This window comes from Terrapene carolina, unplaced genomic scaffold (assembly GCF_002925995.2).
Source record: "Terrapene carolina triunguis isolate 2854851 unplaced genomic scaffold, T_m_triunguis-2.0 Scaffold58, whole genome shotgun sequence".
In the NCBI taxonomy this organism is placed as follows: Eukaryota; Metazoa; Chordata; order Testudines; family Emydidae; genus Terrapene; species Terrapene triunguis.
The window spans coordinates 106,333,250-106,354,199 of record NW_020664409.1 but is presented as its reverse complement, the minus strand read 5'-3'; the positions used below and the strand labels follow the sequence as shown (position 1 = coordinate 106,354,199).

Here is a 20,950-nt window from a genome sequence, read left to right as displayed (position 1 = left end):
ACACACACACACACACACACACACACACACACACACACACACACACACACACCATCAACCCTGCTCGTGTGACTCAGACCAATCAGAGCCTTTATTCCATCCAGATGAATACAGGAGGACTTGCCATGCTCTGAAATTGAGGCCGAGCGAGCAGCGGAGGAGAGGAAAGCTGGCAAGGACCCAGGGGTTGTGTATTTTACATACAGTGTTGCCTGCAGCCTCAGATCCATGGTCCAGTGTGTGGGATGCACATAGCAGTGGGGTGAGGGGCATTTTGGGTCGATGCGAAGGACCTGGCAGGCTTTAACGGGGAAGCATACAGACCAGTGTCTAGCTCTGTGTTCCGCCGCCGCCCACGTGACAGAGCAGAAGGGCTCCTGCCATGGGGGGGGGCCGTCTGAAGCAGCTGGTATTATCTCCCTAATCTGCTTTGAGGTGAAATAGCCATCACTGAGCGTGGTAGGTAATTCTGCACTGAGGGCGCCTGGCTCACAAGCGGAGAGCGTTTCTCTCTCTGTCCGCCTGCAATGCGATAACCTTTCAACTGGTCAATTCCAAAATGTCAGGGAAGGTTGTAGGCACCAGTGGGCAGAACCCTATTGATCTGGGTGAATATGAAAGAACTGAAAGGAGCCCCTGATGTGGGGAGAATTGGGGGGGGCACTCAGAGTCCTGGTATGGGAAGAGGGGGTTGGAGGGAGGCCCTGAAATAGGAAGGGATGGGAGGGAGGCACACAGGGAGCTTGTGGGGGAGGATGGAGGGAGGCAAGGAGCCCCAGGTTCAGTGAGCTTCGCTGACAGCAGCGACAAGGTGTGTGATTCCCTAGTGTAAAGACGGATGGGAGGAGCCTGGGTTGAGAGTGCTGTGCAGATGGGGATAGTTAGAGGGGTGTGGATGTGGTGGCGGGGTGGGGGCTGCACGTTGCAGTTTGATCTGTTAATGCTTAGAACGCACTGAGTCCCGTCAATCATCAGACCCTTCCCGCCCACCCCCAAGGAGGGAGGCCTTTCTCCGTCACCAGAAGAGCCCACTCTTACAGCTCCACAACTCCCTTCCCCAAAGAGCAGCTCTGTGGCCTCCGATCCCTCCTCCCCCTGCACTGCTCATTCTGTGCTATTGCCTGGGCCAGCTGGACCCTCGCAGCTCATGTCAGGATTCCTGGGGGGACCCCACCAGGGGTGAGGTGGGAAAAGTGGGTCTCACCTTTTGGCAGCCGGGAACTCCCCCTACTTCCTGGCACAGCAGCTCCCTTTCCACGGTGCCCACTCAGAGTGGAAATTAGCCCGTTCCCATGCCACACATGTCTAATAAGTAGCTGTTTGTCTAAGCGCTCTCCCCGGAACCCGTTGGATACAGATCCTGGGCGTATTGCATGATATGCTTACGTTGCTGCCCAACACGCTGCTTTGCCGCTCTTGGCTCCCTGCTTAACGGCGCGTGTCCAGAGAGGCTAAAGCTGGGGAAATAACTGTAATGCTAATTCTCACCTCTATAGCTTGCTAATTATTATGCCTTAAACCCAGGAATGAAAGGGAAAACCTGGGCCGTACTTTGCCTTATTGCTGGTATTGGCTATAGAGGCCTGAGCCAGGCATGGGCACTGCCCAAAGAGCTTGTGGTCCAGAGTTCTGATCCTGTGCGGCTGTGTCCATGCGGAGCACTGCCGACTCTAACAGTTCACCCATGCAATGTCAGTTGTGGGAGGGAAGCTGCAAGAGAACAGGCAGCTGACGCTGGGGACGGGTGAGGCAGGATGGGAGGATGTTGTAACATAGTTTGCTTGTAGCCAGCTTGTTTCTCTGTATCTGTAAGTGCTGTGGGTGATACAAACGCTTGGGGGGGGGGCGTAATCTGTGTGTCTGGCCCTTATGGGGGTCTAGGTCAGCGTGGGGAAGGCAGCAGGTTAGCTTGAGTGTAACACAAAGGTTTTTTCACGTGCAGCCCAGCAGGGACAGAGCACACCTACCTTCCCGACACACCATGGCCACCCTCATATGGGTCAGGGTCATCCCTGACACGTCTCTGCCCTGTCCCCCTCGCCAGCGCGTCACCTGACTCACAGTCCCCCTGAACTGCGCGGTGTGAGCCCTTGGTCTTGGCTCTCGCCAGATCCTGCCTGTTGCAGGCACGTGCCCAGGGCCAGAGTCTGTTTATAGATTCCTAGAGGGTAAAGCCGGGAAGGGAGCGTTGTGATGACCGAGTCTGACCTCTGGCATAAGCAAGGCCGGAGCGCTCCACCCCGGTGCATCCTGCACCACGCCCACAACTTGTGGTTGAGCTAGAGCAGCTCTTTTAGGCCATGTCTACACTAGAGAGCTTACAGCGGCACAGTTGTACTGATGCAGCTGCACCGCTGTAAGATCGCTCGTGTAGCTGCTCTGTGCCGAAGGGAGAGAGTTCTCCCACCGACACAGCACTGTGCACACACCGGTGCCTCTGTCGGTGTAACGTGTGTCACTCGGGTGGTTTTTTTCACACCCCTGAGTGATGTAAGTTATACCTACAAAAGTGGTCGTGTAGACATGGCCTTAGAAAGACTTCACGAGACTGAGATCACGTCCCTAGGTAAGCTGTTCCTATGATCGATGGCCTCACCGTTAGCAGTGTACACCTTACGTCTAGTCTGATGCCTTATTGGGCAACGTAGACAGCCCATTCCATGTCCCGGGAATGAGATTTCCAAAGGGGAGTCGTGATTTTGGCTGGCCTCAATGTTCGGTGCCAAACTTTAGGCATCTTAGAGGGGCCCGTCTTCCGGGGAGGGTTGCGCTCTCGGCCCTCAAAAATCAAGCCTCTTTCAGGTGCGTCAAGCTGGGTGTCTGGAATCAGTAGCCATTTGGCCCCTGATTGTAACCTGACCTCCCAAAGTCCACCGACTATTGACGTGTCGGTAAATTACTTGTCAACTACACTTAGTGGCTGCTTGGGGCGTGGTGGAATGGGGAGGCCGTGGCTTTGTTGTTCCTCTGCCTGTGTGTTGTCTGCTGGGCTTCTTTATTTCAGCGTCCGCGCCGGATGTTTAAGCCCCCGCTAATCCTAGAACCCGGCGCATCTGCACCACGGAGTCCTGCAAAGCAGATTGCCTCTGCCAACTCCTTTGTTTAGCCAGGAACGGGCAGTGGGGGGTAGGGACAGGGAGTGCTTGTTTCAAGTCAAACAAGGCAATATTGCGGTTTCGCTATCTGTATCCATCTCCCTTGTGGTTAGAAGCCTCTTAGCTTTACTGTCCTTTTTACCTTACACACCCTTTTCCCAAAGAGGGCAGGGCTGGCCTTTCACTGGTGGCTTAATTGCGCTTTGATGGGTGTCCGTCTCCGGGACACAGGCCAGCTCGTAGGCTCTCTTTCGGTGGTCGGGCTGGGGGGAGCCTTTCGGAAGTTGTAACTTTCTGGCTCGGGAAGGAAGTCTGTTTTCCTCCGAGTTCCCATTCCCTGGGGCTGTAGCTGGCAGCATCCGAGCCAGCAGTTACTGTTCCCACCCACACTGAGCTCAAACATGTGAACTGCAACATCTGCCAAACCCCGCATATGTTTCGAGTTTATGGAGGCAGGAGCTTGGCCGCTCTCTCTAGCTGAAGCAATAAGACTTGGAGATGGAGCCGTACCCTAGAAATGAACCTTTGAAAGCAACGTCTGTTACCTTCTTCGGTCAGTGCTGTAAAGTTACCCCGGCGGGGAAGGCTCCCTTACGGCTTAACTTACTAAGAAACTCGGGATCCCCCTTGTTAGCTGTGTGTGGCTTTTACTGCTAAACGTTTACAGCAGCTTACCCAAGGATCTCCGAGCATGTGAATACGAGCCGCACAGTCCCACCCCTGCGAGGCTAGAAATAATCATAGCTAGCTCTGACCCAGCCCTTCTCTGGAGTAGATCTCCAGGCGCTTTACAAAGGAGCTCAGTATCATTATCCCCGTTTTACAGATGGGGAAACTGAGTCACGGAGGTGACTTTCCCAAAGTCACCCAGCAGGTCAGGGGCAGAGCTAGGAATAGAACCCAGTTCGTCTGAGTCCCAGTCCTGTGCTCTGTCCACTAGGTCATACGGTCTAGTAGTAATCCATAGCAATGTGTCCGTCGTACAGCTGAGCAAACCGAGTCTCAGAGAGAGGTGAAGCATCTCCGATGGGAACAGCCCAGTTCTCCAGATCATGGGGCTCCTTCTGTTGTACGGAGGATGCTGTGCTTTAGAAATACAGCCCTGGGGAGATTGGAGATTGGGGGAAGCTTCAAGTGCCTTCCTCTCCCAGGGTTGGTTTGTAAGCTTCTGACTTTATGTATCTATCGCTAACCGCTCTCCCTCCCCTTCCCCCACCTGCCCTTCCATTAGGACTGGCCCTTTGATGACGGCGCTCCTCCTCCCAGCAAAATAGTGGAAGACTGGCTCAACTTGCTGAAAACAAAATTCTGCGAAGACCCTGGCTGCTGCGTGGCTGTTCATTGTGTGGCTGGCCTGGGCCGGTAAGTGAGGGCTCGAAAGGAGCTAGGAGCTGCCCTGGAGGTAGGTCTCAGAGGAAGGACAGCTAGATTTAAATATCTTGTTAAAGGGAGACATCTCCTGTTGCAAGTAACTACTAAGTCCCCTGGAGCTTCTGAGCTGCAGGGAAGGTAAATGCTCCCTCTTTCCAGCTCTTCCTTTGTGCGGTTGGCAGGGCTGTTCCTGTCGTCAGGCTGTGCTTAGAGTGGGACTCACCTTGGCCTCTGTATTGTCGGGGCCCCTTCTTGTTTGGGGAAGGGTCTTCCATGCAGCCACACAGGAAGGGGCGGGGGGAAATCTTTTAACAAGAAAATGGGATTGTAAAAGTTCTGACGCTGGTAGGAGAAGCCAGGCCAGGTTGGAGAGACGAGATGGGGGAGGTCAAATCTTTTATTGGACCAACTTCTGTTGGGGAAAGAGACGAACCTTCGAACGACTCAAGCGTGAAAGTTTGTCTCTTTCCCCAACAGAAGTTGAGCCAATAAAAGATCTGACCTCCCCCATCCTGTCTCACTAATATCCCGGGACCGACACGGCTACAACACTGCACGCAACAATGGAAGAGATCTTAATTTCTTAGGGTTTTTTTTAAACACCCTGGATTTCAACTCGACAGCCTCTCTCTTTAAGGGGGGAGGTGTGATCCAGAGAGCGTCCCTAGGGAGCAGCTGGGCCTCACCCTTGTCCTCAGTGCAAGTTACCTAAAGCAGCTGTGGCCAGGCCGAGCAGGGTGGGTGGGGGTGTTAATGAGCAGTCCTTAGCTGAAGCAGATTGGGATCCTGATTCAGCAAACCACTGAGGTACATCCCATTGAAGTCCGTGGGATTTAAACTTGTGCTGAAGCACGGGGGGGGCAGACTGGATAGTGGAGATGGGGGGAAGGGGTGGGACACTTCTGAGCTCGCCTACGAATCACCATGATGAGAGATCGCTCACTGCTGCTGGGCTCTTTGAGCTTGGCTTCCCCTCAGCGGGACGTGACCATACCCATGGGCTCTGCCTGGCTTCTCAGTTTGGGTGGCTAAATAAATACAACGGTGGCAGCTCCCAGCTGTCACCCACTTGGCTTTAACGGGAATTGGGCATTTGAATCCGTGAGGTGGCTTTGAAGATCACAGCCCAACACCCCATGGTCTGACCGGGTAGAGTGCATAACCGCTGTTCTTTTTGCTCACTCAGTTGCTTATTAAAGCCCTTTCAGGTACCTGGGGAAGGAAAGGCAAGCACAACATAAATCCTCTATCCTTCACATACTGGAGTGTCACAACGACGTAGGTTGTATTAAGGTCTGTCATGTAAATGTGGCTTGTAAAATCTCCCCCCCCGTTAAAACTAGAAGCCACTTTTCAGACACTTAGTAGCTAGTCCACTTCGCTCTGGTTTGGTTTTTGTTTGGTTTTTTCCTTTATTAATCTACTTGCAAATCATTTGCCAAATTCCTCTGAAATCAAAGCTGCGTTTTATAGGGAGAGCAGTAGACAGCCGTAAGCTCTGTCCTCTCTTTATTTTAGCCTCCTCGCTTTAAAAGGAGTATCGTTTCTATAGCCTTGGGTACGCTGCGCCTCAGACCTCCAGTCGCGAGTTAATTTTTTGGCCAAATGACAAGGCCTGAAAACCAGAGTTTATATGGTGGGAAATGGCAGTGAACACACCGTTATAACAGTGCTGCTGGGGCTTGCTCTGGGAACCTATTGTAGGAGAAGCTGGATGCAAGAGTGTCTGTGTCTGTGTGATTTCTGTGTGCTGTATAACCTGAGCCGCTGTTGATTTTGTGTGTGCGTTCGTGGTGCTGTGGGTTTAGCGTGGGGGGATTGTTGATGTGATTACAGTAGGTTTGGAAAGAGTCCATGAGTTTGGGGGCGTTTTTTTTTTTGTTAAAGACTCTTATCGCTGCTGGCATTTCTTTAATTCAAGCAGGAAGTGACTCCTCTCTCCATCACTTTCCAGAGCTCCTGTTCTCGTAGCCCTGGCTCTCATCGAGAGCGGGATGAAGTATGAAGACGCCATTCAATTCATCAGACAGTAAGTGGCCTGTGATAAACCCCTCCACCGTGTGCCAAGCAGCAAATGGACAGCGTAAAATATCCCGAGTGACACGGTGCTCTTGCTGCTGGCACGCCCCGGGAATAAATCGCTGGTGCTTACGAGAGGGGCAAGTCCTGTTTCAGAGCCGGGCCGGGACAGCATGAACTTGTGAACTCCTCTGGGCAGTTGGGTGGAAGCAGGGTGAAATAACCTTCAGATACGTGCTTTATCCTCCCCCAAACTGACAGGAGATGGAGAAAACGAGTCTCACGCGCCTGTTGGCTGCCCAGAGAGAGGGTTGTTTGCTTTCCCCCCTGGCTGCCCTGTGCTCCATGGGTCTAGCTGTCTGTCGGGAGTCAGTGTGTGTAAATCGATAGCCAGAGCTGAGCAGACCAAGCCCACTTTTTTTGCTGCTCATCATCAGTTGCTGTTTCCCCAGCTATGTTGGTGGTTGTGGGCCAGAGGAATCAGGGAATAATTAGTCTGCTAAACTCCTAGTGACCTATTAATGCCGACTTCATTCTGGAGTCCTGAGCAGTTCATTAGCAGAGCTAGGATCCCCCAGGCAAAGAGCTGAGCCTTCAGCTCTGCTGCATTGACAGCTACTCGGGAAATGAAACAAAGATTGCAGAGGTCTTGGGCCGTGAAATAACTAAATGCTAAAAAGAAGGAAGGAAGGAGACGAGTGGAAAAGTTGATTTCTAGACCAACAATCATCTTAATCAGAAGGCAGGCGCAGAAAGCAGCGAGTGACATGCACGGTGTGTGTGTCAGAAGTTGACCAAACTCGCACGTGCTGTGACTGGTTGATTGGTTGGGTTTTTTCATGACAGAGGTGTCTATTTTGCCAGTTTGCAGTTCCGGGGAAGGGGCAGTGGGGAGGGCTGTACAGATCTCTGGCGTTCTTGGATGCTGGGAACTCCACTGGAAGAACTCTTGACCATTCTGTTGGTCATAACTCAGCCTAGGCTATAATAGACATCCTTTCTCATAGCTGATACTTGCTGTTAGCCACCGTTTCTATATTCTTCTACAATCCCAATCTAGTCTTCATAATATATTCTGCGCCATGCCCTGCAGCTCCCATTTAGGACTGCAAATATGGGGATTATTCTCTTTCTCCTTTCTCTGACACCAGCTATGACTGCAGGAGGGTTTTCCGTGAATACCAAGTACATCAATCTCTGTCTATGGTCTGATCCCCAGTTCCTGCCCCAGATGATGAGTCCCACTCCGCTATTTCTGCTCAGGCTCCTCCTTCGGGCGCACTCCATTTTCATTGGAAAGGTTTCGTTGTGTGTGTAGAACAAACAGAGCAATTCAAAATGGGAGGAGTAAATCGGGGACTAGGAATAGAAGAGTCAGTTAGCGGAGCCAGCCTAGCCGCACGTTCTCCAGAGTCTGTTATCGATATTAGTCCAGTTTTAAATGCCCCAGAGCCACGAGGTTACCACCATTTCCCTGTGAGAGGCTAATCCAGAGCCTAATAGATCTCCCTGCTAGGGCACTGTTCAGCCTACATTTCCCTCTGCTTAACATCAGTCTGCAGGAGTTTGCGCCATCCCGTATTTCTTGACTCCCCAGGTAACAGGGTTAGACACACAGGCCTCCTGCTGTCAAAGCTGGATTTGCTGCATAGCTGAGTGCGAGAGGGAGGACAGGGGAGAAATGCAGCTTGTAGGAACTAGCCCTCTGACTTCACTAATTGAGCAGCGACCTCTCTGGCTTCGAACTCCCAGGCTGTGAGGTGCGTGATATTTCCCCCAGAGCCTCTACAGCCACTTGCTGGCCATGGGCCCTGTTAGTCTTCCGGGGTTCTGCTGCGTGGACCCTGAGAGATGAGTGCCGGGGTGCAGGGCTGGTTCTGGGACGCTCCCCGGCCCGGGAGCACTCATGGCTTTCTCTTTGTGTTCCAGGAAGCGCAGAGGAGCCATCAACAGCAAGCAGCTAATGTACCTGGAAAAATACCGGCCAAAGCAGAGACTCCGATTCAAGGACCCTCACAACCACAAGAACAAATGCTGCATCATGTAACCTCAGCAACCTCTTGCCAAAACACACGCACAGACACACACACGGAGGCACGCAGGGTCGGACGGTGGAGTTGCGGGGAGCTTGGACAAAGTGGCACTGACCTTTCCTTGTAAATGGGGCACTCTCTCGTTAAAGAATCTCTGCACCCCTGGCCAGCTAAGGTCAGGAGAGAAGATGGTTAGGCATCTCACTCCTGGTTTTAATGGACAAAGAATTAGCCCCTCATTCCTCCCACCCCACCAAATCTCCCATCCCCCTCCTCACCCTTTCCCCAGCTGCAGGCGGAGCTTGAGTTGATCTGAATTCTTTGCATTGAACCCAACTGCAGGAAGAGATCTGTCCAGGCTGCGCTGCCCCGGGGGTGGGTTGTGGGAGGGGAAGATGCAGAGAATTTGTCTGCTGCCTGGCGTGTAACAGCCACAGTCTGGCGCTGTATCAAATACGTGTTGGGCCAGTCCCTTCCACTGTTTGCGCTGGATTGGGGGTTAGGATGTGCTCTGAGGTTGGGTTTCCCCACTGGTCACGGACATTCTTCCCCCTCCCTTCTCTCTGTGCTGCTCTTCATTAGAGCAGCAATGTTACATGTCCCAGTGGGGCACATAGGATCAAGGGCAAGGGGCTTGTTTTAGTTCCCTAAAGGGCTTCAGTAGAGTTGGCTCCAGTCAGTCACTGGGGGCAGGGTGTTGTTGAGGGAGGAGACGGCGCTGTACATACACTGCTCCCTGACTGAATTCCAGCCCTGCACCGAACATCCCCCGTGTGTCCCGCGGGAACGTCACTCTCCAACAGAGAACTCGGTTCATTCAGATTTCAAGGGCTTTCTTCCCCCTCCCAGCTACCTCTCTCCTTTGCCTGAAAAGAACCTGGCCCTAGAGTTCCTTTTCTCCTTCTGAAATCAAATGGTCGTCTTTGGGAGTGGGTTGTACACTGGGGCGAGGGGGGTGGGGTGGGAATGGAAGGGGAGCGCGTTGCTAGGGCCAGTAAAGGGTCTTCTGGCTGGGAGGAAAGGGGCTTAGGTGTGGACGCTAGCCAGGTGTTAGATAGATGCATCCCAGAGCATATTCACAACCTCCAAATAGAGACTCCGGGCCTGGGTTGGTGCTGGGGCTGACAGGGAGGGAGAAGGGGCAGCCAGACAATTTGCTGTCACAGAGGCGAAGCGTGCGAGGGAATTGGGAGTTTGTGACGTTTCAGTCTCATTCTTGGATCGTAGGAGTTTCCTATCTGGCTCAGTGTTAGTGTAACTAGCCAGGATCTGCTTGTTTCACCTTGAAAGCCGCTGGCTGGCTGGAAGACTGAGCAGCTTCCTACACCAAGTGAACCCTGGGGGAGCACCAGGGGGCGGGTGGTGATATTTCTCTTGAAATTTGTCATCTTTTCCCTTCGGACTGGGTCTGATCTTCCCCGTGGCACAGCGTCTGCTGCAGCAGCTTCCCGTTCAGGTAGCCAGCCCTCCGCGGTGCTCTGCAGTGACATCCACCTTTGGCCATGACCCGTGGCTGGGGCTAGATACCACTGCCCTCGGGGAAATATCATTGATGTTGGGTTCTCTCCAGATGGCTGCAGCTGTAACCCTGGGCTCCCCTGGTGTGTTGGGGAAAGGGCTGAGATCTTCTCCCTTGGTACACATGGCCCAGGAGAGGGGAGCACCTCGGTTACAGGAGGAGGCCAGTCCAGCGAAGCGGTGACTCCAGGAGAACTCTGCTTAGGCAGAGATGCCCAACTTTGTAGGGGGACCGGGGATTGGGCGCTACTATTCTGTCTTACCCCTTCCTCCTTTCTAAGGAATCGAGGAGAGAACGAATGGCAGGTCTCCTCTTGGACTTCAGGTGTCAGCCATGTGTCCTTTCCCTAGAGCACTGCCCACGTGTGTCCTGTCACCTCTGACCTCTTTATTAAATGCACAAGCTTTACAAAATGGGAAGACGACGTTTAATGTGTTGCTTGTCTGATGATGAGAATGGGTGCTGCCGAGGGCAGCTTTTTGCTCGGATGCCGCCGCCGAGGGCTGGCGGGCAGAGCGCACGGCAAGTGCCCACAATCCCAGCTCCATCATACACTTCCCCTGTGGCTTGTGCACATCACATCACTTGTGTGTGTGTGTGTGTCCGTGTCCCGAAAGAAGAGATGAGAGGGGCTGGGAGGATGGATGCAAAGCGCCGAGCGGCCATCGAGTGTTAGCGGAGGGCTACTTGGGGGTGTCCTCCAGGAAGCTTCCCCTGCTAATCTGTGTGAAAGCCACCAGGGTTCTAGGTTTGGAGAGGGGCTAGGAAGGGCCAGTCTCTTGCATGCAGGTCCTGTAGCGGGGAAGGATTAAGAAACTCTTCCTCCAAATCCTGCGTCCATTTCTAAGGGCTCTGCTACCCCGTGTGCAGAGGGGAGCTTGCGCCTGAAGAAAGGGGAGATTCCATGTGGGCAGCCTGCTCTGTTTGGAAGGGGCAGGCGAGATGGACGCATCCAAACAGATGCCACTTGCTTCTGCCCCTGGGCTCGGGGAGTGCAGTGCTCCCCTGTGGGCATGGGGAGGGAGACCAGCTTGGAAACCCCCGGGAGTTTTCCTTTCTCTATATGGCTCCCTTCTGTATCGGGGAGAATAGGGCCCCGCGTTGCTTCACCGATCCATGCCATTGCTCCTCCCTGTGGCTGTGCATTTCTCCGAGCCCAGAAAGGAGCCAGGCTCAGAAATCGCCCACTGCCGGCTTGCTCTTCCCTACCCCCCAGCCGATTGGGGAGCGGGGTCTCTAAAGGGATTTCAGTGACACTTCTCAGAGAGGCAGCCCCAGGGAAGGGGTTTTCCCTCCTTCCCAGTCCCCTGGCTGTTCCAGGTTCTGCCATGAGCCGGCCAGCCCCCCAATATCCAGGAACTGGCGATTGTTTAAAACGGGGGGCGGAGGGGGAGCAGCCACCTTCCCTTGTGGCAGATGAATCTGCAGTGCAAGGAGTGTTTGTGGGGGAGGGAGATGCAGGAACACCATCCACAGGATCGCTGGCTCGCTGCTGCACCCGCTCTCTTGTGGGGCTCCGGTGAACCTAGCGATGGGGAGTTCTCCACCCCGCAGCTGTCCTGAGTCGCTATCTGAGCATGCCCAAGCACTGCCAAGGATAATTTGCACTGCCCGCGGATGCTCCCTGTTGTTTAAGGCCATGTGACATGGAAGATGGCCGATTTCTGCCCTCCCCGCTGTGCGGTGGAGAATGGAACGTGCTGGCCCGGTGTGAGCGCGGCTTCAGCGGTGCTGCGCCAGCTCCACCCTTCTGCATGGGTCTGTCTGAGAGGAGAGGTCCTGCCTCTTCCACTGGCCCCTCTAATGTTGGGGGCAGGCTTGGGGGTAAATGGATGAATTGCCCTCCCCCCGCCCTGTGCACTGCTGTATGCTTCCCAGTTTGTCAGCGCTATCGGCTTTGACCTCGGCTGGGTCCCAGCTCAGGATCTCTGCAAGCAGGCGCCTCCTTGTCGGGCATTCGAAGCGTGGGTGGGCTCAGCAGTTCATCTTCCCCAGCCCACTACCTCTACTGCAGCCAGCAGTAAAGATGGCGCCCTCCAGTCTAGAAAGAGACACTGATGCCAGAAGAACTCCAAGCAAAACAGCCTGCAAGGTCACGCGTGCCCTGGGCGGAGTCAGGGCCTGGCTTCGGCTTTGGAGTCTGCCTTGACGTGCTCCACGCCAGAGCAACCCATCGACCCTGCACACACCCTCCCCCAAGTGAAATCCTTAATGCAGGCAGGCTGGAGCATGGGTGTGTGTAAACACATGGCGACAATTACATCATAAACACCGCTGGGCATGCTTATGGGGCGGCTGTCCAGTGGCAGAACTGACGTATTTAAACACCCACCACAATATGCTTTTTAAAAATGTGTTTTCTTCTTGCAAGGGCAGGAATTAACAGATGAAAAATGGAACATATTTGCCTTCCACAAATCCTCCGGCCTTTCTTCTCTCATCAGCTCCATTTCCAAGCACCGCAGGGCACTGCAGCTCGTCTGTCGAGGAACAGGGGCTGGACGTCCCCGCCAAGGGAAAGAAGAATATAAATTTCCCTCCTCCTGAGCAGAACACACGGAAATGATGAGAGATGATCCACACCCCAGTGCAAAACCTTCCTTCCGGGGAAGTCAACCCAAGTTGTTCATGCTTATTGCATCCCGAATTGGAAATGTAGCCCGCTCACCCGCCGTGCTGGTCAAGCACAAAGCCATGAATGGAAAGGACTCGGCCCCTCGGCATCATTTGTGATTGTAACTCGTCGTCGTAGCATCTTCCGTTAATATCCCCTGGGGATCATGAATGGGAATTACAAATGCTGATTTCATCTGCTCCTGGTCAATAACAGAGACATGGGACAGAACCTATTTGCGTGGATGGGCCCAGATGATCAACAATGCCTGCTGACTTTGAGAGCCTCCATTTTTGGGATGCCCAACCTGAGCTGCCTTAAAGGGGCCTTGACTTTCCAGTCTCAAATTCTGGGCCCCTAAAAATAGACAGTCGCCAGCCACTCCTGCAAAGCTGTGCCCTGCAGCTTCACCTCTGATCTCGTAAAGAAGGCTGTATAGATTCTTCAGGCATCTGCAAAGGAACCAGTGTAGGTGTAATGACTCCATGCTGCGTGACTTCTTCGGAAACCGTCTCTAGTGCTGCCTCTCATCTACCCCAAACGCCACCCTGTCACAGAATGCTCACGCTGAGGCCAAGCCCAGGGGGTTGGTTAGTAGCGTTATTCCTCCGGCTGGTACTGTGCACTGCTGGGAGACCATGATGACCTCAGCTGTGCACCACACTGACCAGTGCCCCAGAGCAGCGCTGTGTTTCTGTGCCAGCAGCTCGTCTCTGATCCGCCTCCGGATCTTGGCAGGCATCTCCCACAAGGTCACTGCCTTTAGATGGAAGTGAGATGACACTGAGGTACTGTCTGTCTAGATAGCATAGAGAAGGAGCTCTCTCACCAGCCCTGTCTTTGATTTGCTGCCAGTATCCTTCATGCTAGGGGATACAGTCTCCACACAAAGGAGCTCCTTAAATTCGCATGGCGACATCCATGGTGGTTCTCCCAAGATTTCAGAGTCCAAGGCACAGAAATCCCCATCTTGGTTTAACCTGACATTAGCAGGTGCTCTACAAATCCGCCTGGGCTAGGAGGGAGTAGTGTGTTGCTGAGTCTCGGAGAGGTTAGAGATGGGACAGACCTGCTGCAGCAGTAGCCCGGAGGGGATTAAGTTTGGTGTTTAACTGATCCAGATTGGATGCTCCGTTTCTCTCTGGTTTACTCCTGTAGCATTTATTTGCAGGCGTTCCCAGTGGCGACAGCATCTTTTGTGGATTTGCACTGTGATTGTAGGTTCTCCTAACTTCTGCACCATGTCCTAGGAGTACATGCGTCTCCATCCAGCCCTTCCCCTGCTCTCTCTGGAATGCCCACCCAGCTCCCATGAACTCCCTTTGCGTTTCTCCTCCAGTCCACTTCACTACCATGTTTCACCTGGGCAAGAAGCCAGCAAGATAGGGGACTGGAGGGGACGGGACTGGAGGAGAAGGGTGTCAATCACAAACTGCTGTTGCAGTCAGTGGCAGCAGGATCGTGCCCTACCCATGGAGCCCTTGGCAGGGTTGGGACAGGAACAGAGATCATCGTGGATGTATCATGAGTTCCTTTAGAGGGCTGCAGAGTTCAGCTGCTGTAACCCACATCAGCGCCGCTTTGGCCCCGGTTCCTCTTGGCCAAAATGCCTGGAGTGACCCAATACACCCCCAGATCACAGCGGGCTGCCGCCATGTTGCTGCTCTCGTACAATCCGTGTACCCTGCTGATAAATCCTCTTTTCCGTCACGTGACGGGCCTGCGAGAATACCGCCCCCCAGAGCTTTCAGCCTCCCAAATGGGGGCCAGGCCCAGGGCTGATCAACGGCGGATTGAGGGTGCTGCCAATGCTGCGCACTCCTTTGCACTTGTGGAAATGTTTCTATAGCGACACCCTGCTGGCGTGAGGTCCCTTTCTCGCCCTCCCCTCCTGACCCTAACCCTCAGGATAAAGGCACTGCAGCCCAGGGTGAGCAGGGATGTGCATCGTCATGAGTGCTTAGGGCATTCAGTGTGGCTTGGCGGCACGGGTTCAGATCTGCTACGTTCCTTCGGGAGGAGTGTGAGAGCTCAGCCTGGTTCAGAGCCCCTTTGCGCCACCACCCCCACGAAGAGTTCAGAGATTGAAACAAGTGGCTCTTGTTTGTCGCGGTGGGTGTGATCTGAACTCGGGGGGCATTCTCTTTCTTTGGATGGGGACAAGTCGCAGGATAAATCCGAATCAATTCCATTGAAGTCATGGAGCATGTAGAACTGAGGGGACAGGAGACCGCTGTCTCCGCTTTGCTTTGAAGATTGGTATTGTGAACTCCCTCTGAAGGCCTCTGTGTGTTAAAATGGTGTCCAGTTTTCCAGGTCACTGCAAAACCATGCTCCCCTTAGCTGCTGTAATTGGTTATTGATGGACACCTCTCTCCTGTGGCGGAACTTGTTACCTCCTTTTGCTAAGTGTGTAGTTCTGTGTACGAGACACCGATGGTTTTGGTCAGGGAGCGGGGAGGGTTCTTGTGTCTCGGGCTCACAGCTGGTTAAGAAGTGTCAGTCCAACAGAAGCTCTCTGAGGAAATCTTTGCGCCTGCACAGTTGTTACTTGCAAGTAAAAGGATTGAGTGGAGCAGAGCTGGGGGTGGGAGGGGGGGTGGGGAATGTGTACAGAAAAGGGATGGAGGCTTAAAGATGCAGTTTTAAAGGCTGTGGTTAGGATTGTCTTGATGGAGCTAACAAAATAAAGCAGAAAAAGTGCTCAGATTTTCCTGTTTCTCTCTAACATTTGCCACCATTTCTGGCTAGCAGTTTATGACAGCCAACCAGAGATATACATACATACATACATACATACATACATACATACATACACACACACACACACACACACACACACACACACACACACACACACACACCTGCCATTTCTCCTCACCCATGACATTGCTTTATCATTGCAGTGGCTTGCGTCAAAGCTGGACTGTCGTTGCCTTGCCTCTTGCGCATGCGGCATTTCGGCAGGCGCACAGGGAAAAAACAGCTTTGTGCCTTTTTGTGCTTCGTGGTCCAAGATTTCCAAATGTGGGTGTCTAAAGTGAGGCTTCTAAGCCCATTTTTAGGCAGCTAAAATGAAAGGGGCCTGGTTTTTCAGAAGGGCAGGGCAGCCATCCTCTCGCTGTGTTGAGTGGGAGCCGCTGGGTGCTGAGGGCTTTCACTCTGGACATAGGAGCCTGACGTGAGATACCCATTTCTGAACAGCTTGGCCACAAAGTGTTTTAAAAGGCAATAGAAAAGGCCTGAGGTGTTGGGATTTTTCCTGCTTTGTCCACCCTTTCTTCCTGGGAGGTTCCCAGACAATCGGAAAGCAAGCAGGTTTCAGATATTGGAGGCATCGTCACCACGAAATGAGGCTTGCTGGATGGTGGAAGTGATTTGTATTCGTGTTTGGTTTTGCTAACCCTTGTTTATATCAAACGCCCAACAAACGCTTGGAAGAAGAGAACTCTTAGTTAAAGAATTGTCCTTAATTGAAGTGGCCAGGGCATCAAGACCGTCCCTGAACCACTTCTTTGGATCGTCCCAGCAAAACTAGGGCAAAACCTGATTGCCATTCCGGATGTTTCAAATAAAACACAAACAGCAGGAGAAATAAACATTTCATGTCTCCTTTGTCTATCATAAGGAAGCCCAAAAAAAGGCACAAACTGAGCTGTAGGCACCATAGACAATATCCTTCTTCCCCTCCCTTTAAAATGAATTCTCGTAAATATTTAAATTCCTCGCACTGACACTGCGCCAAACCCTAGCATGTATTTCAGACATTCGGCGTGATCGCTATAAACAGACACTCTCTGACCAGCATCTGAAGAACCTTTGTGCAATTCATGAAGGAGAGGAATTGTCTAACTGAGCTTGAGTGGGGGTGGGAAATATTAATGGGGGGGGAGGGCATTTCCTGTGTGTGTGTTACAATGTTTTGGCTTAAAATGATCATGTTTTCCCTTCTGTTCTCAATGCTTTGTGATTTAAAAAAAAAATAGAAAATACTGAAAGGTAACAATGGTGAGGAGTGTGAAATACCTGTGTAAATGGCCACCTTTTTAACTGAGGTTTATTTCTACCTATTTAAAGATTGTGTTATTGGTAAATTATATTACGGGTTTTGAGATAAAGCCACCACCACCATACTTGGGCTGAAGGAGCTTTCAGCAACAGGGTCATTACCATTCGCCAATTTGGGAAGAGGCAGAGTCTCATCTGTCCAAACAAAATGAGGGTTAAGTTGCTTTATTTTTCAAAACTGACACAGGGAAGCAAAAGGAAGATCCTTTTTTAAACTGCAGTTTACAAGTTCTTCTATCCCATTTGCTTCTAACCACTTGGCTACATAGGCAGCTTCAGCTTTTGGTCTTGTTATGGATACTGTCTGGTGAGGCAAGAATTTGCCTGGTGTCTTTGCTCAGTGTGGGGCCATGGGACAGTGGGCATCACATTTTCAAGCATATAACCAACATTCTTAGGGGTTTTTTTTAAGTGTTCTGCTTTACTTTAGATAATATTCTCCCAAAAGAACTCTTGATTTCCCGGCTGTTTCTTTCTCTGCAACAAAGAACTGCATATAGTTTTCCTTTTAATCTCCGTGGGCAATCTTAGTAGTATGTAGATTAAGCCCAACGACTTTTTTGGTCTGAGCCATAGCTAAATTATTATATCCAGTGCTTTTATACCAGACAGCATCACTTGGGATATGCAGATGAGGTATAGGATCTTGACACTTTATAACCTTTTTTAAAAGAAAAGTCTGTTTACTTATGTCTTGTGTAAAATCGTATGCCTTTTAGTAATCACTTTTTTGAGTTTTATGAAATTCCTAAAGTGGATTAAGGGGGTTTTGCCTCCGGCAACAACAGCAAAATAAAAATAAAGGGTTCACTGTTTTGTACATTGTGTTGTGGACTTTTCTTCAGTGTTCACTGTAGTGCTTTTGCAGATCACGTGCTCTGCGTTACGTTAGGCACGGCTTGTGTGGGGGCGGGGGAGTGCTTAGGGGACGTCTACGCGGCAGCAAGTCTCAGAACCCGGCTCGACGGACTCAGGCTCACAGGGCTCAGGCTACTGCATTAAAAATCGCTGGGTAGTCCTGCCTCGGGCTGGAGCTTTGGCTCTGAAGCCTAGGGAGAGGGTGAGCTTCAGAGCCTGAAGTCTAAATCAGTGTTCCCTCTCATGTGTCCCATGCATGTGCGGAATGAGTTTTGTTATGTGCACCAATATGGAGGTGATATGTGACACATCACCTCCATATTAGTGCGCACAACAAAATGCATGGGGTGGGGGTGGGGCTGAAGGGTTTGGAGTGTGGGAAGGGGGCTCAGGGCTGGGACAGGGGTGGGGGGTGTGGGCTCTGGGGTGGGGCCAGGGATGAGGGGTTGGGATGCAGGCTGCCCCAGGGCTATGGCGGGGGAGAGAGGACTCCTCAGCTCGCTCTCCCGGCAGTAGCACCTGGCCTGGGTGGGGAGAGGCGCCTCTCCCTACCACAGCAGCTCTGGGGTTGGGGCCACAGGAGAGGCACCTCTCCCCCGGCCGCGGCAGGTCTGAGCCGGGGCTGGGTTGGGACCACGGGAGGGGTACCTCTCCCCGCCGCAGCCCTGAGCGCCGACGCTGTGCTTAATAGGCTGCTGCGCAGCTGTGTGGCCGCACAGCTTAGAGGGAATGTAGGTCTACATAGCACAGAAACCCAGGTCTACATAGCACAGAAACCCAGGTCTACATAGCACAGTAACCCAAGTCTGTTGACTCGGGCTCTGAGATTCGCTACTTCTCATTGTGTAGACATACCCTTAGGAGCCCCAGGTGAGATCAGGGCTCCATCCTACTAGGTGCTGGAGAAACACTTATTAAAAATTAGTCCCTACCCCAAATAGACAAGGGAGGAGGGACAAAGAGGCCCAGAGAGGAGAAGCGACTTGCCCAGATCACACTGCAGGTCAGTAGCAGAAGCAGGAATCGAATCCAGGTCTCCCAGTTGAGTGCTTTTTGGCCTGGCCTAGAAGGCCCCACCCCACCTCCATCTCTCTCATTTCTTACCACCGACCCCTCCTTTATGGTGATCAAGCCTGGCTTTCTATGTCCTTTGTCTCGGTGGCAGACAGCAAAGAACTGGTAAGTTATTGTCTGCATGTTGGAATCTTCCTGAAACTTGCTGTAAGGCCCGATGAGAAGAAACTAAGGGATGTCCATACGGGCAGTCTTCCCCTCCCACCCCACCCTCCCCCTCCAAGGAACGTGGATGAGAAGGAAGGAGTACCGACATGCCTCCAGAACTGTGGAGTGGAGAAAGTACACCTGGAGACCCATTGCAGGGCACATGTTGATCTAGCTTGATTTTTAGTAAGCCCTTTGACACAGTCCCACGTGGCATTCTCATACGCAAACAAAAGGAAATGTGGTCTAGAGGAAATTGCTGTAAGATGGGTGCACAATTAGTTGAAAAAAATTTACTCCGAGTAGTTCTTGATGGTACTACACTTGGGAAGGGAAATCAAATAACATCAGAACGGCCATACTGGATCAGACCAATGGTCCATCTAGTCCAATATCCTGTCTCTGACAGTGGCCAGTGCCATATACTTCAGAAGGAATGAACAGAACAGGGCAATTATCGAATGATCCATCCTCTGTCATCCAGTCCCAGCTCCCTGTAGTCCGTTTCAGGGACACTTAGAGCATGGTGTTGCATCTGTGACTATCTTGGTTAATACCCATTGATGGACCTGTCTTCCATGAACTTATCCAATTCTTCCATGTAAGACATGGGAGGTAATTGTCCCACCCAGCACTGGTGATACCTCAGCTGTGTCCAATTCTGGGTGTCTCATTTTAAGAAAGATGTGGGGAAAATGGAAAGAGTCCAGAGGAGAACCGGGAGTCTAGGCTGGCCCTCTGGAACATAAATAAGATCCTTGTGATAGATGAAGCCATCCTGCAGCCTGAATTTGGAACTGGATGGAGCATCCGTGTTTTCCAGGGTCTGGCAGATCTGGGTCTTGAAGGAATCATGAGGCAGTATGATGGACAACATTAGATCGCTGTCAACTTGACGCATTGACAAAGTTGGACGCCTTAAGCACTGTGGAGGGAAGTTCCTCATCAGGCTCAAGGTGCTCCTTTTTGCTGGACAGGGCATCCACTTTCCCATTTCTAGCCCCCAGTTGAGGGGTTACAACAAGGTCAAATCGGGAATAAAAGAGAGACTAGTGGATCTAATGTTGATTGAGGTGCCTGGCCTTCCTGATCTACTTTCGGTTTTTATGGTCTCTGGCAACCTAGACTAGGAACTGAGATCCCACCAGGAGGTGACAGGATTGTAACCTTATCAAGCACTGCTTTGATTGCTAATAACTCCTTGTCCCAGATGTTATCATTCTTTTCTTCCAGGGGTCAGTTTAGTGGGAGTTAAAGCTGATTATGGGAGCCGACCATCGGGGACAACACCACACATATGGCAAAGTTTGATGCGTCGGCTTCCACTGTAAGTGGTCTGGCGAGATCTGGGCAGATAAGGATGGGCACTGTGGTGAATGCCTGCTTCAGTTGATCAAAGGCAGACTGTGAGCATCCAAGGACCAGACAAACCATGCTCCTTTTCACTGGAACTCCATCAGAGGGGTGATCAGGCTAGAAAAATCCATTGATGAAATGCTGGTAGAAATGGGTGAAGCCCTCATATGTCTTTTGGAGCCCTCCAGCCACGTATGCCCACCACCTTGCGCAGGTCCATAATTAATCCCTTTGGAGAGGCCATGTATCCTAGGAATTCAACCATGACCCAGTGGAACTTGCGTTTGTCAAGTTTCGCATACAGGTGTTTTTGCCAGAGTCTTTCTAAGATGCGGTGCCAAGTTGGTCACAAAGATCGTGATCATCAGAAAAAAATGAAGATCTCATCAAGGTAAATGACCACAAGTTGGTCCAACATGCCTTGGAAGAGATCACTAATGAAGTGCTGAAAGGTTGCCAGGGTGTTGCACAGGCTGAAAGGCATGACCAGATATTTGAAATGCCCATACCAGCTATGGAAACCTGGTACAGAGGCTTCCGGAGGGTTCCTTCTAGACTGGCTCCTCTTGTCTCCTCAGATCCAAACTAGATGATAGTTTGGCTCCAGGCACCAGCCAACCAAGCACGTGCTTGGGGCGGCACCTAGTAAGGGACGGCCAATCTTGGGGTGGCGGGGGGCAGCGCGGTGTGGCGCTCAGCGGGGGGGGGTTTCCGGCAGTGCGGTGCTCCGCGGGGAGGGGTTCAGTAGCACGGTGCTTGGCAGCACTCCGCGGGGGGGCGGGTTTCGGCAGCGCGG

General features: G+C 52.1%; 1 protein-coding gene across 3 annotated transcripts in view; it reads left to right on the top strand.

Annotated features, from left to right (window-relative positions):
* PTP4A3 (protein tyrosine phosphatase 4A3) overlaps positions 1-15,231 on the top strand; it is a 119,293-nt gene extending 104,062 nt beyond the window's left edge. For 2 of the 3 annotated variants that reach the window (XM_024205647.3, XM_024205649.3), the window contains 3 exons: positions 4,327-4,457; positions 6,421-6,495; positions 8,415-15,231. In XM_024205647.3, coding sequence (XP_024061415.1) covers positions 4,327-4,457; positions 6,421-6,495; positions 8,415-8,532 — 324 coding nt within the window. In that variant the 3' untranslated portion in view covers positions 8,533-15,231. The remainder of the gene's footprint in view (positions 1-4,326; positions 4,458-6,420; positions 6,496-8,414) is intronic. The other variant, XM_024205655.2, reaches the window with a different exon arrangement.
* Positions 15,232-20,950: the final 5,719 nt, after the last annotated feature.